The 15,406-nt window shown below is 43.0% G+C and overlaps 1 protein-coding gene across 1 annotated transcript in view; it reads right to left on the bottom strand.

Annotated features, from left to right (window-relative positions):
• The window catches only part of LOC124594886 (cytochrome P450 9e2-like), a 77,333-nt gene extending 64,758 nt beyond the window's left edge, over positions 1 to 12,575 (bottom strand). Inside the window, exons 1-2 of the mRNA XM_047133358.1 lie at positions 12,482 to 12,575; positions 2,114 to 2,498 (exon numbers count right to left, since the gene is read on the bottom strand). Of these exons, the coding sequence (XP_046989314.1) occupies positions 2,114 to 2,498 (385 nt within the window). The 5' untranslated portion in view covers positions 12,482 to 12,575. The remainder of the gene's footprint in view (positions 1 to 2,113; positions 2,499 to 12,481) is intronic.
• Positions 12,576 to 15,406: the final 2,831 nt, after the last annotated feature.

Below are 15,406 nucleotides of genomic sequence, written 5' to 3'. Positions count from 1 at the left end.
GTTGGCTGATCAGTGTTTTAGCAAATAAATGATGTTTGTGTGTGCCACACACAAAAATTATATTTGACATAGCTCAGAGCACTTCACTGGCAGACGGTATATTCAAGTCCTAATGTTTTGTAAGTCCACAGTTTTGTTTAATGTGTTTTGTCTACTTCCTTTTGATTGATTGAAGTGCTTTAAAATAAAGCCAAACGTGCTCAGTGTAAATAAAACTCTTGTTACAGTCGCGAAAGACGGAATATTTCTCAATATTACATATGACACCTATGTGGTACTTAAATGAGATATTGTTATACAGTAAATTTTATATGAAATTTAGGTATCTTGTCCATATTTCATTCTCAACATTGTGGCAACTAAAATCGACCATAAGGAAAGTATACTCTATGGACTTATACCTCTGCAAACTCTTCAAAATTTCGTGCAATGGTTTACTATATATAATGCTGCATAATAACTGCGTTGGACATCGAAACAAAATTAAGTCATTTATGGGGGGAAGGTATCAGTCAAGAAGATGTGTAAAAATCTAATTTTTGGGCCAAAGAATTTTTGTAGAATCGAATGATAAGAGTGTCAAAGCAGTCGGAACACGATGTGTCTGCACAGGCGAGCAGTGCAGTGACAAAATCGCGCACAGCGCGGAATGCAGGGAGTACGTCTTTGTAGCAGCGAAAGGGTTAATGCGGCCGTGGTGGCTTTACTTCATGAATTGCGCGCTGCCCCCTAAACGTAAGCTTGCGAACTATGCTATACTATGGCGCTGCTTCTATTGGCGCGTGCGTCGTGTGCAACTGGCAACGCAGCAATCTCCAGCGTCTGGGCGGGCATGCGCGAGCCGCCAAGATAAAAGAATTCAACTATAGCAGTCGAGATGACAGGCATCTTATCCACATGACTGTAACGGATCGTGCAGCCACGTCTCGATCCCTGAGTTCACAGACAACAACCATCTGCACGAACAGTTCGACGACGTTTGCACCAGCATGGACTATCAGCTCGGAGACCATGGCTGCGGTTACCCTTGACGCTGCATCACAGACAGGAGCGCCTGCGATGGTGTACTGGGTCCACGAATGGCAAAATGTCATTTTTTTTTTGATGAATCCGGATTCTGTTTACAGCATCATGATGGTCGCATCCGTGTTTGGCGACATCGCGGTGAACGCACATTGGAAGCGTGTATTCGTCATCGCTATACTGGCGTATCACCCGGCGTGATGGTATGGGGTGTCATTGGTTACATGTCTCGGTCACCTCTGGTTCGTATTGACGGCACTTTGAACAGTGGACTTTACATTTCAGATGTGATACGACCCGTGGCTCTACCCTTCATCGATCCCTGCGAAACCTTACATTTCAGCAGGATAATGCACGACCGCATGTTGCAGGTCCTGTTCGGACCTTTCTGGATACAGAAAATATTCCACTGCTGCCCTGGCCAGCACGTTCTCCAGACCTCTCAGCAATTGAAAGCGTCTGGTCAATGGTGGTCGAGCAACTGGCTCGTCACAATGCGCCAGTCACTACTCTTGATGAACTGTGGTATCGTGTTGAAGTTGCACGGGCAGCTGTACCTGTACACGCCATCCAAGCTCTGTTTGACTCAATGGCCAGGCGTATCGAGGCCGTAATTACGGCCAGAGGTGGTTGTTCTGGGTACTGATTTCTCAGGATCTATGCACATAAATTGCGTGAAAATGTAATCACATGTCAGTTCTAGTATAATATCATTGTCCAATTAATACACGTTTATCATCTGCATTTCTTCTTGGTGTAGCAATTTTAATGGCCAGTAGTGTATTATTTAAACCAATTTTTAAAAGGAATGGACTGGCCACGTGAATCACAGTGTGTAATGTAATAATTGTCCATTGGAATAACCAAGCAAGAAGCACTGGGAGAGATCATTGTGTCATGTTGTTCCACCATATTTTGTAGTGGGGATCCACACTTTTTAACTACTTCACACTCGGCTGTTTCCTAACAGGAAAATCACTGAAGAGCAGTGACAAAAGCTTCTGACGCCAGAAATAGGAGACAGAGGAGTTTTGAGGCTGTAGCGCCACTGCAGGCTGCATAGAGGACGTACGATCGTAAATGTGCTTACCTTTCAATGCAAGAAGCATCCGCTGTGACAAGAGATTGCTTCTGTCTGCGTTGATGAAGTCCATGTGGTCGGTAAAGTGGTCAAAGTCCTTGACAGTGATGGTGCGTATCAGATCGGGATCTCTGACCATCACAAGAGGGATCATGAACGAGAAGGCGCCTGCGTAGGGGTGCGGCTCCATCTTGTGGTAGAGCTCGATGAGGACGTCGGGCACGGACTTCCTGTTGAGCAGCACGTCCAGCATGTTGCCCACCACAGGCAGAGGCGTGGCGTACGGAATCCCGCGGCGAGAGAAGCTGCCGACGTAGCGGCGCCACCATAAGATGAAGAGCGTAGTGGCGGCCAGCACCACTGACACACACATCGACCAGCAGTCGACGGCCATCTGCAGGGAAACGCGAAATGCGCTTCTTAATAACGGGCTTGCGATGTGTGTCGCCTAACACAACTGGGCTTATTGAGGTACCGAGTAATCCTGGGAGGGTGAATATTCTGTACTCAACCATTTATTAGCTCTAAATTGGAAATATAATTTACTGTACTGACAGAATATTTACTTTTCCAGCTTACAAAGTCAATTTACATTAGTCACAGTGTGTAGCTGTAAGCGTTGTATGTAAGCATGGCAAGTTGCTGTTTCACCAGCTGCGACATAGTCGCGTGTATGGACAGTGATCCAATACTGTCAAATGTCTTTCATTCCAGTCTTTGATCACAATATCAATTCTTTTGACGATGACCGGTTTCAGTCAGTAATGACCACCCTCAGATCTACAATATAAAAATATATACACCTAGTGAGCAGTGTGTATTTCAACACAATACAGCATTACCTACCATAATATACTATCATACAACCAGGGAAATGTACTTCAGTAGCTAGTTGCAAACATTACTGTGTGGACGATGTGGCCTATTCTACACCTCATTTTAGATCCATGTGACGATGCTGTGCTGAGTATATTTATATGTTTTGACGATGCCATTATGGCCTTATCACTTTAGGACATGGTGTAGAAAAGGTACGTTTTACCGTATTTTATCTGTACAGTTCCCTGGTTCTATGATAGTATATTGTTATACGTAATGCTGTATTGTGTTGAAAGACACACTGCTTACTAGGTGTATATATTTTTATATTGTAGATCTGAGGATGGTCATTACTGACTGAAACCGGTCATCGTTAAAAGAATAAAAAACATTTTAAGTTGCTGTTTGATATAGTAAAATAAAATTCTTAAGTATACCATTGGCAAAAAAAAAAAAAAAATAAATAAATAAAATAAATCGCTTACGGGCACCATTGACAAGACCATATTTAAACTACGTAATTATTGCATTCTTCCAGAAAATCTGTGTATTTTAGACCAAGTCTAAATTAATAGTAGTTACCCTTTGTTGTTGTTGTGGTCTTCAGTCCCAAGAATGACTTGATGCATCGCTCCATGCTACTCCATCCTGCGCAAGCGTTTTCATCTCCGTATAACTACTACAACAAAGTCCTTCTGAATCCGCTTACCGCATCTCTTCCTCTACGACTTTTATCCCCCGCATTTCCTTCCAATACAAAATTTGTGATCCATTGATGTCTCCGAAGGAGTCCTATCAACAGAATCAACCGATACCTTCTACTTGTCAGTTTGTGTCACAAATTTCTTATCTCCCCTGTTCTGTTCAACACCACTTCATCAGTTACATGATCTACCCATCTAATCATCAGTATTCTTCTGTAGCACATTTCAAGAGCTTCTGTTGTCCTCTTATCTAAACTTTTATTGCACCTGCTTCACTTCCATACGTAGCTACACTCCATTAAAGTACTTCCAGAAAAAAAACTTCCCAACACTTAAATCTATATTCGATGTTTACAAATTTCTGATCTTCAGGAACGCTTTTCATGCCATTGCCAATCTACATTTTATATCCTCTCTACTTCGACCATCTCAGTTATTTTACTAACCAAGTAGCAACAATCATCTACTACTTTAGGCCTCTCGTTTCCTAATCTAGTTCCCTCAGCATCACCTGATTTAATTCGAACATATTCCATCATCCTTATTTTGCTTTTGTTGATGTCCATCTGATATCCTCCTTTCAAGACACTGTCCATTCCGTTCAAATGCTCTTTAAAGTTCTTTACTGTCTCTGGCAGAATTACAGTGTCATTGGCAAACCTTGAAGTTTTTATTTCTTCTTCCTGGACTTCAATTACTAACAAAATTTTTTACGATTTCGTTTAGTGCTTACTCAATGTAAGGATCGAATAACATCGAGGATAGGCTTCAAAACTTGTCTCGCTCCCTTCTCAACCGTTGCTTCCCTTTTATGGCCCTCGACTCTTATATAATTGCCGTCTGTTTACTATACAAGTTGTAAATAGCCTTTCGGTCCATGTGTTTTACCCATGATACCTTCAAAATTTGAAAGAGAGTATCCCAGTCAAGTTATCCTTTACTGTTGCTTAATAACCTATGCTGAAGTTTTCAGTGTAGAAGACATATTCGCTATGGCACATATCAGAAACTGTATTGGTATGTAAAACACTGTTATTTTTCACTCTCATCTGCACATTTTGCAAACAGTATGACTGGTTTCGACCTCCCTAGATCTAAAAACAAAATAAAACTAAATAGACACTGTCTACTATTTTACAAAATGCAGAAAATATTGTAAATGAGTGTTGGATTTACCTACGCAATTGCGTCAGCGACCCGTACTTCCCTACAATTTATAAAATAACAGAAAGTGCGTATTAAGTTTCACTTTGTCTTTAGAACTGAAGATATCGATGGAGATCGAAACTGGTCATACTGGACTGAAAAATAATCGATGTATTAATATTGAGGCACTGAGAATCATAAACGCTCAAAACACAGAAACGAAATCGTGAGACAAATAGGTGTTTCTGGAAATCAGTTTTATAGACAAACCAGCAGTCTCATACGTCTGAATTGCTTTCTAAGCAAGTCTCAACATCGTATACTTCGTATGGAGAAATAGTGTACCCGCTTTCAGTTATGAAATATTAATTAATATTTAAGATTACATTTATTGTTAAGGTTAATTCGCAAAATTTTTCGTATATAGTGTAATGTCCCCACAGCAAATACCCTCTACCACGCACCAATTAATCATTTTCAATCAAACCATCCACATTCATTCACTTTGGAAAAGTTATCTGATCTGATTTTCTCGTAATATATGCGGCGACAGCTCGTCGACGCCAAAGTATTTTCTAGTGCGTTTATTCTTTGAAATAACAGAGATGCATATAGGCATTCTCCATGGTTGTTAGAGTGGTAACTAGGACAGCTTCTGGGGTATCTGTTGAGGGATTGACGTCTTTCTGAGAGATACATATTCTGCTTTTCTTCTCGCTAAAGCGAACCAATTAACGTTTGTGCCGTTGGCGGTTTGTTTTGAAGAGAAAGAGATTGTAAAAGGAAAATAATTAAGGCGTGGAATCACCGAAGACCTGGACATGTAATGGAGATGGAGTTAATATACGATTTCCTCCATAAATAAGGTTTGTAACGTTTTTGTTCTGGCGTGAATGAACGAATGAGTTTTTTTTCTGAATCATTTGTTGATCGCGTTGGCCCTGTAATTAGTGGGGAAGTTTCAGCTGTGTCGAAGAGAGCCTGCAATCACTGAGTCTGTGTTAAATCGTCCAAAAAGGCTTCGTACACATCTGGAATTCGCAATCTTTCGAAAAGGAACAAATTGTCGAAACGATTGATTCTCCCGACTGACTGCAGTGTTTAACAGTAATAATAAATGTAAAGATCTCTTACAGCAAGCCAGCCGCTGATTACCAAGACGAAGGACTCCACCAAAGATTCTATATGGCTGATTATTTTTATCACGTAATGAAAGATAAAGGAGAGAAAGAGCGAATGAAAATAGAGATAATACTAATAATCCTCCATTAGTCTAATTTTTTCGCCTGTCTTATCACGGATCAGCCAAGAACTGGGAGGGCCTTATTTTACTGTATGGACTTATGTGTGAAGGTGAAGGGATCTTAAAGACCACAGATACACGTCTATACAGACAAGACATTACACAGAGATAGTGGCTAGCTGCGTTGATCATCTATTCTTAGATTAAAGAGACGGCAACTTACTATCCGAACATTTGAGATGTTAAAATAGGATAGTAACGATAGTGTCTTTCTGAAGCTGTAAACTTTTTAATTAATTCAAAACTAGAATCAGAACATAAAGATCAGATACTAAATGCACCACACACAGACACACACACAAACACAGACACACACACACACACACACACACACACACACACACACACACACACACACACACGTATGACCTATTCCAACACTTCATGGCTCTCCTTATCACCATTTTCGTTTTGAACGTTCTGTAGGTTGAAGTGTAGATAAAACACCCGATACACTTCCGATTATGTAGCGTTACTGCTACGTACATGATGTAGACACTAAATTATGTTGTCAACCCTAGATAACAATTGGGCAGCGCAGCGTATGTATAAATTCATTCTTTGTGCTTTGGGCCCACACGGAAATGAATGTTCGAGAATTCGGCGAGACAGCTTTTCGTGAATGTTCGTGTATACAGTATGGGGCTGCAGACATAGATAGACCTGGTTTACCAGAAGATCAAAAAATGTCACGAACATATATTTATGCTGTAATGTCAAAACTGATGACGGTATGTTTTAAACTGCTCTCGAGTTTTTGAAAGAAAATGATTAATATCTTTCTTCAATAAACTAAGATTGAATATGATAAACTCGGGGCCACTTTCTTACGTATTGCTTTGGCACGAATAGAACTGCAGCAAGTGAACTTCTGCTTGAGAGCTGCAGTGCTCCTCACTTAGCAGCGTGTTGTTAACCAGGTGCTGCCACTGAGGGAGTCCTGGCTGGCTACTTCGCCGTACCTGTGAGAGAGCAGCTTACCAGCGTCGGACCGTTGGGCTGGGCTGGCCCAGCTCTCTAATACCAGTTACCTCTTAGGCAACCAGGAAAAGTCCGCAGACTCTGAGGCGACAGGTCGTATATTCTCCTGCCACAGGCTCCACTCCAGTGGGCCTCCAGCAGTGGAAGGTAAACCTTTGACAACGCCAGCCACTCGTGTTGGCTAACCGTCAGAAAGATTGCTAAACAAACGTCAGTCGAAGATCCCATGAGACTAGCTAACAGGCAAAGTGCCTTGTAGCAGCGTGTCGTAAGTTTCCCACTCGTCATCAAATTCTTTCGTGCCCATTAGTTGGGTTGGGTTGTTTTTGGGGGAGGAGACCAGACAGCGAGGTCATCGGTCTCATCGGATTAGGGAAGGAAGAGGAAGGAACTCGGCCGTGCCCTTTGAAAGGAACTATCCCTGCATTTGCCTGGAGCTACTTAGGGAAATCACGGCAAATGTAAATCAGGATGGCCGGACGCGGGATTCAACCGTCGTCCTCCCGAATGGGAGTCCAGTGTGCTATACCCTTTAGCCTTCCTCTGAAGATGACGATAAGGAAACTTGCTGAATTGTTGTTGCTACACGACGCTGCCACTCGAGTAATAACGCGAGAAGACTGAGTAGCTGTTCCGAACGAACCTTGTAATCCAGTGTATTACTAAAGAATAAAGGCCGAAAAGGAATACTGAACAACTGCCTTTTTTATAGTGGAAGCTCTAAACACAACACTGTAAGTATCATAACATACGGATTCTTCCTTGTTCTTACCGATGGGCTATAAAAAATGAAAATCCCTCTCTCAACCTCAGTTATACAATGAGGTGACAAAAATCATGGGGCGCCTCCTAAAACCGTCTCGGACGTTATTTCGACCGCCGTAGTGCAGCAGCTGGACGTGGCATGGACTGAAAAAGTCCCTGGGAGTCCGCTGCAGGAACACCGAGGCATGCTGCCTCTATAGCCGTCCGTAACTGAGAAAATGATGCCGATGCAGGATTTTGTGCCCGAACTGATCTCTCGGCTATGTCCCATAAACGTTCAAAGGGATTTATGTGGGGCGATCTGGGTGACAGCATTATTCGCTCGTAATGTTCAGAATGTTCTTCATACTAGTCACGAACAATTATGGCCCTGTGACTTGACGCAGTGTCATCCATAAAAATTCCATCGTTGTTTGGCTGTAAATGGCCTCTAATTAGCCGAACAAAACCATTTCCAGTCAATGATCGGTTCAGTTGGACCAAAGAACCCAGCCCATTCCATGTAAGCACAGCCCAAACCATTATGGAACCACCACCTGTTTTCACAGTGCCTTGCTGATAACTTGGGTGCATGGCTTCGTGGGTTCTGCACCCTCTCCAACCCTAACATCAGTTCTTACCGACTGAAATCGGAACTCATCTGAGCAGGCCACGGTTCTCCTGTCGTTTATAGTCAAACCGATACGAGCAACAGTCCAGGATAGAGGTGGCAAAAAATAAATTAACTGATAGAAATAACCGGTTACTGAAAAGTAACGGTTACTGTGATAACAGTTCCTCTGATACAGGCAGTTATTTCAATAACTGTCTATGTCAACAGTGCCTCGCGCCATCTGTTGACCGAAAATCGTACTACGCTTTCCCGTCAACTCATCGGAGATCTGGCTAGGAACTAAGGAGAGGGTAGACCATTTGGAAGGCGTTCTATAGGCCATGGGAATAACTGTGAGACTGCGCGCCATCTGTTGATAAGAACTGTGTGCTATATCGTGCGCCTTCGTTACTTTTAGCACAAACGATTAAATAAAGTTAATGTCCGAGCGGTGGCTGATAGGAGCTGCATTACAGGCATTAACAAGTACGGTCGTTCCCTTAAGCCACCGCCTCATACGTCAATTTAGCTTGGACGGACTGTATAAAGAAAGGTGCCATCAGGAATTCGAGCGACTATGGAAATAACTGTCAGAGATCGGTATTTTCCTCTGGCAGTTTCGTTATTGGCTCACAGTTCTCACTCTCTGGCAGTTATCGGGCTACCATTACAGGTAACCTGGAAGTTGGTAACGCAATAACTGTGTGTATGTGTTCCTGATACAATGACTCCAGTCTTAGACCCCGGTGATATTACAGAGACGATAGTTACTGCAGCGAACAAATATTTACGTACTTCTTCGGAAATGCCGCTGGCCATCGCGAATGACAAATAACATGTCAGAAAGTATAATATAATACAGTTGAATATAATAATTATTATCCCCATCATCTGTCAGGAGATTGTCAAAATATGTGAATATATCACAGTAACTGCTAATATTTACAGAATTGATACACTGTCAGAATAAAACACAGTTACGCACTTTCAATAAATTTATCATACACAGAATACCCGATCTTGGCTGTTGCAACCAAGTGCTGTCAAAACTGAAATATAGCAGAATTTTTACCTAAGCTGGTCTATCAGTCTCTGTTACGATATTCATATACGGAGTAGAAGGAGGGGTCAATGGAAGCGTCTGATTCCACCCATCTGCTTCGACGTTAAGGTGTTGTGGTGTGTGAATGTCATTACGGCACGGTGCTTTTGTGTGTGTGTGGGGGGGGGGGGGGGGGGCTGCCGATCTAGTTTGCTGTGCCGGAATTTGCTTTTTTTTTCTAGCTGTGATGTTTTGTGTATTTATGGAGTATTGAATGTGATTTAATTTATATAGGGATGATTTATTTGTGGACTTTTTGGATTGTGGTTTTATTTTCCGCAGTTGTAGTTGTTGGTTTTTTGGCATCAGTAGCTGTGATGCACCTATATAGGTCACCAGCAATGACCGATTCCCAATTTCATAGTTGTATGTGTTGATGTTTTCGTATCATCATCTGAGGTTGACCTATGTAGGTCAAGGGAAATGTTTGATTCCAATTTTCGTACTTTTAGTTGTGGATATTGGTGTTTTGGTATGGTCACCTATGGTTGACCTATATTGTTCAAGGGAAGTGTCCGATTCCTGCAGATTTTTCTTGGTGTAGCAGAATGCTGTATTTTTTTCTTTTTGTTCTTCATTTTGTGTTTTGGGATCATGGTGTGTTTTTTTTTACTAGCTTGTCCTCACCCTAAAACCCCCAACTTCCCGCAGTTGTCCCGTTAGTTTGATTGTATTTTTGGTGGGAGATGTTGTTGTATTATTTATATGTATCTTCGTGTTTGTTGCTTTGTGTATGTAGTGACGTCATAGACACACTTAAAATAGCCATTTCCGGCATATTGATGACGGGTGGAATCAGACACTTCTGTATCAAATAGTCTTTCAAACACACTGTAAACCGTGCTTTATATGAAACCAAGTTTTTAATGGTTGGTGATTTGCTGGTAGTTTATTGAAAATGCATGTTCTGAATATTGGACCCCTTTTGGACCAAGGTAAGTGATTTTAGGTCTTTATGTAGATTGCTATTCCCATTCTAGTACTGATATTATGTATTTAGCTATTGGTTGGAAGTGCTTGTAACAAATTTCATTAAGTAATAAATATACTAGGAAGCAGTGGTTAGAATACAAAGTTCCTTGAACAGGTTCCTACATGATGTTCTTGAATTTATACAAAAACGATTTTTATTACACGCTTTTACATGCGAAAAACTTTTGCTACGTTTGATAAGTTACCACAGAATATACACCCTTATGAAATAACAGAGTGAAAAAATGTGGTATGCCCTTCCCAACTGAATTTATTATCGAGTTGTAGTCCCAGAAATGTAACACTGTCAACCTTTTCGATCTGCATGTCTTCATATGTTATAAACATGCTGTAGCTGGAGAAATCGAGCAGTTTCCAAATCTGACATAAAACTTGGATTAGCGTACTCACACTTTCCCCAATAGGACTAGCTTTTACAGCACAGGAGTAAACTAATCTGTCACATTACGTATATTTTTTGTTGTATTACAAGGCTGTACACTTTATTCCATTATGTGAGCAGCACAAGAAATTAAGCTGCGAATTTAACCTACAGTACTCAGTTTACGTATTACTTCATACTTAAAACCGCACGTTGTTAACATTTTACTTAAACAGTGCTGTGGCGAAGTTCCGCGTACTTTCTGTCGCAGCTGCGAAGATAATATTTCTAATAGCGACCGATAACCTGCAAACATATAATATGAAACACTAATAATCGTTCTAACATCAACTAAAATGTACCCGGAGTTAATAAGCGAAGCTTATGACACGATTCATACGACATTGCTGCCCTTTCACACTACTCGCAGTTATACTGATAACTAACCTGATGGATTCCAACTATGTCGTTATTTAACTGTAGCCCCTCGGAGTATTCGGTATTCGCTGGCGAAAAATAACTTGGCAGTTATTAATAATCGTTAACGATAACGGTTATCAAAGAATAACTATAACTGTGATAACGGTTACCCCAGAATAACCGTTTGGCCCACCTCTAGTCCAGGAGAGGCTCTGCAGACGGTGCCGTCCTGTTAGCAAAGCCACCCGCCACGGCCGTCTGCTGCTCAACGCCACATTTCGCCGCACTCTCCTAACGTATACGTTCGTCGTACGTCCCACACTGATTTCTGCTGTTTCTTGATGCAGTGTTGCTTGTTTGTTAGCACTGACAATTCTGCGCACACGCCGCTGCTCTCGGTCATAAAGTGGAGGCTGTCGGCCAGTGCGCTGTCCGTGGTGGCAGGCGGCGTCTGAGGTCTGGTACTCTCGGCACACTGTTGACACTTTGGATCTCGGAACTCTGAAATCCCTGACGATTTCCGAAATAGAATCTCAGACTCGTCTCGCTTAAGTTACCATTCCGGGTCCAGAGTCTGTTAATTCCCGTCTTCCGGCCGTAATCGCGTCGGAAACCTTTTCACATGATTAACCGGAGGACAAGTGACAGGTCTGTCGACGCACTGTCCTTTTCAACCACGTGAACATGTACTACCGGCACATGAATATGTGCATACCGCTGTCCCACGACTTGTCACGTCCGTGTACAGATGTGGAATACTTTGCCTCTTTCTGCGACTTGGTGTAGGTGAAATTACACACGCACGTGAGAAGTGCTGCTGTCAGTTGGCTCCGCTACTCATCGTCCGTCCGAACTGCACACTTACTTCTCTGACGTAGCCTGTGGCGATTTACTTTCGGATTTTAGGTATGGTTGGCAAATTGCGACTTTGCGCACTTACAGACTTTCGTAAAGTGTCAACAGACGCAGCGAGAGAGCGCGCACGGTGTCAAAGTGCGTCTACTCGCTGCGAAACTGACGTTCCGTAGATATTCCGTTCGTCTGATTGAGGAAAAGCTGTCTAGAGGTGCAAACCTATTTCTAGTTTTGTGGACGACTGCACGAGTTCTTGCTGTTATCGCCTGCGTTGAATTTGGTGCAGCACTACGACTAACAAACAGAGACGAATGTCTTCGTTAAGATAGCACTCACCTCAGCGTCAGAAGAGCGCCTCCGAGGTAACGAAGTTCGGCGGCGAGACTGCCGATTGAGCCACAGCGCAGGCCGCTGGCCACGTGGTGGTGGGGGAGTGGCTTGTTGTTGTGCAGAGGCCGAGGGGAGGGGAGGGTGGGGGAGGGGAGGGGAGGAACCAGTGTCGCCACAGCCCGCTCCAGACTCTGCTCGATGACGCACGCTGAGCAGCGCAGCGCAGTCCGCGGAAGGATAGGAAAGGGACTCTCCTGCACAACCAAGCAGCGCCTTCTGCTGTCCGTGGCTATAAGTCACACATTCCGTGAAGTATCGAAGTCTGACAGCACCTTTACTGAATTCTGTAATCGTTACAGTTTTAGGAAGCGCAGTGGAATCCTTGTGTGCATTGTTTCAGAGAACGACTTAAATTTGGTATATTGCAAAAACCGGCAGTGCAAGATCGCCCTGAGTAGCAAATATTTCATAGAGCTCAAAATAAGAGCGTGTCGTGAATTAATACCTCTTTTCTATATTTTCAGCATAACTGTCATGGGTTAAATAAGCTTAGTTTCTTGATTAGTGATGCGCCCATCTTTCTCTTCGTATTCTCTTGGTCCACAAATTAGAAGTTTACCGAAGGCTCTTCCGCAATAGTGAATGTATAGAGATAATGATACATGACGTCCCCCCACCCTTCCCTGAACCTCCCATTGTGTCTGTGTCTCTGTGTGTATTTCGTACGACAATATTGCATAAATACGATTGCAAGAAGCGACATTTGTTGTTTAAATTGTAGTTTTTGGAACTAGATTTCGTACTACTTCGTTAGGTAAGAATATAGCACAGAAGCAATCTGCCCCATGTTGCACAGTCCACTAGGTACTTGAATGCAATGTCGTTCTAGAGAAAACCACACCTAATTTTTACCTTAAGGTATTAAGAACTGGCACAGGCGTACATCTACGACTACATACATACTCGACAATCTACCCTGCGGTGCATGACGGAGGGTACCCCACACTGCTACTAGTCATTTCCTTTCCTGTACCACTCGCTAGTAGAGCATGGAAAAACGACTCTCTGTATGCCGCGGTAAGAGGCCTCATTTTTGCTATGTTACCTTCGCAGTTCTTATGCGAAATTTATGTTAGCGGCAGTAGAATCCTTCTGCACTCACCTTCAAATTCCTGATCTCTATATCTTCTCAACGGTGTTCCCCGAAAAGAACGTCGCCTTCCTTGCAGGCATTCCCATTTCAGTTCCAAAGGATCTCTGTAACACTTGTGTGTCGTTCAAATCTACTGATAACAAATATAGCAGGCCTGCCTCTGAATTGCTTCGATCTCTTCCTTCAGTCCATTCTGGTACGGACCCCAAACACTGGAGCAATACTCGAGAATGGTCAGGCTAGTGTCCTGCATGGGGTGTCCTTTGAAGAAACACAGTTTCCTAAGGCAAACAGTACCAAGAAGAGAAATGAGGTTGAGAGAAGGGTGATGAGCAATGGAAACTAGAGAAACAACGGGAAAGAAGACGCAATTAAGTGAGAGAGGCAGGAGCGGCAAGTGGATGCAGAGGAAGGCCGCGATTTAAAACACAGAAACGAAAAGGAGATTTCGTTGCTAAAGTTTTCCTGTAGAAAAGACGAGCATTTTGTATGTATCAGCACAGCGCATACTGGTAGTCATTTTAAATATGACCATTATCAAGCAAATCGAAACAAATTATAAAAATTATAAACATTTCCTGTACAGGGTGTTACAAAAAGGTACGGCCAAACTTTCAGGAAACATTCCCCACACACAAATAAAGAAAAGATGTCAAGTGGACATGTGTCCGAAAACGCTTAATTTCCATGTTAGAGCTCATTTTAGTTTCGTCAGTATGTACTGCACTTCCTCGATTCACCGCCATGATTTCATACGGGATACTCCACCTGTGCTGCTACAACATGTGCCTTTACAAGTACGACACAACATGTGATTCATGCACGATGGAGCTCCTGCACGTTTCACTCGAAGTGTTCGTACGATTCTCAACAACAGATTCGGTGACCGATGGATTGATAGAGGCGGACCAATTCCGTGGCCTCCACGCTCCCCTGACCTCAACCCTCTCGACTTTCATTTATGGGGGCATTTGAAAGCTCTTGTCTACGCAACCCCGGTACCAAATGTAGAGACTCTTCGTGCTCGTATTGTGGACGGCTGTGATACAATACGCCATTCTCCAGGGCTGCATCAGCGCATCAGGGATTCCATGCGACGGAGGGTGGATGCATGTATCCTCGCTAAATGAGGACATTTTGAACATTGATAATATTCTTCTCGGGTATGCAGCCGGATCATAACGTCTTCGTGACACAATATTTCCGCGGTCCAACTGGCAGTCGAAAAAGCGGTGTCCAGCTTTTCGGAGGATCAAGCTGAAGACATTAGGCAAGAGGTCTCACATACATTGCGGCGGGCGCCGCCTCCACGGAGTAACATCTCCTCTCTCGAAAGGGCAGCCGTCCGGTCCATTAGAGAAGACGAAGATCTGATAGTTCTATCAGCGGGCAAAGGCAACGCAACGGTTCTTCTGTCACGTGATGACTATCTGGGAAAGATGGATCTCTTACTTGAAGACTCGGCCTACAGAACATTGCAAGACGACCCAACTGAACGGATAAAACGGAAGACGCTTTCACTGCTGAAGAAGAGTTCTTTACCTGACGACGTTCTTAAAAAACTTCGTCCTGGTGCTGCTGTGCCACCGAGATTATACGGTCTACCCAAGATTCATAAGAAAGGGGTCCCGCTTCGTCCGATCGTGAATAATTTGGGTGCTCCTACCTACAATCTAGCCAAGTATTTAGCATCTGTTCTTGGCCCTCATGTCGGTAAATGCGAACATCACATTTCCAATTCTATGGTGTTTATTCAGAGATTGAAGTCCTTGCCTCTT

Source organism: Schistocerca americana, chromosome 2 (genome assembly GCF_021461395.2).
Source record: "Schistocerca americana isolate TAMUIC-IGC-003095 chromosome 2, iqSchAmer2.1, whole genome shotgun sequence".
NCBI lineage: Eukaryota > Metazoa > Arthropoda > Insecta > Orthoptera > Acrididae > Schistocerca > Schistocerca americana.
Note: the sequence above shows the minus strand (reverse complement) of the source record. Positions and strands in the feature narration are given on the sequence as shown.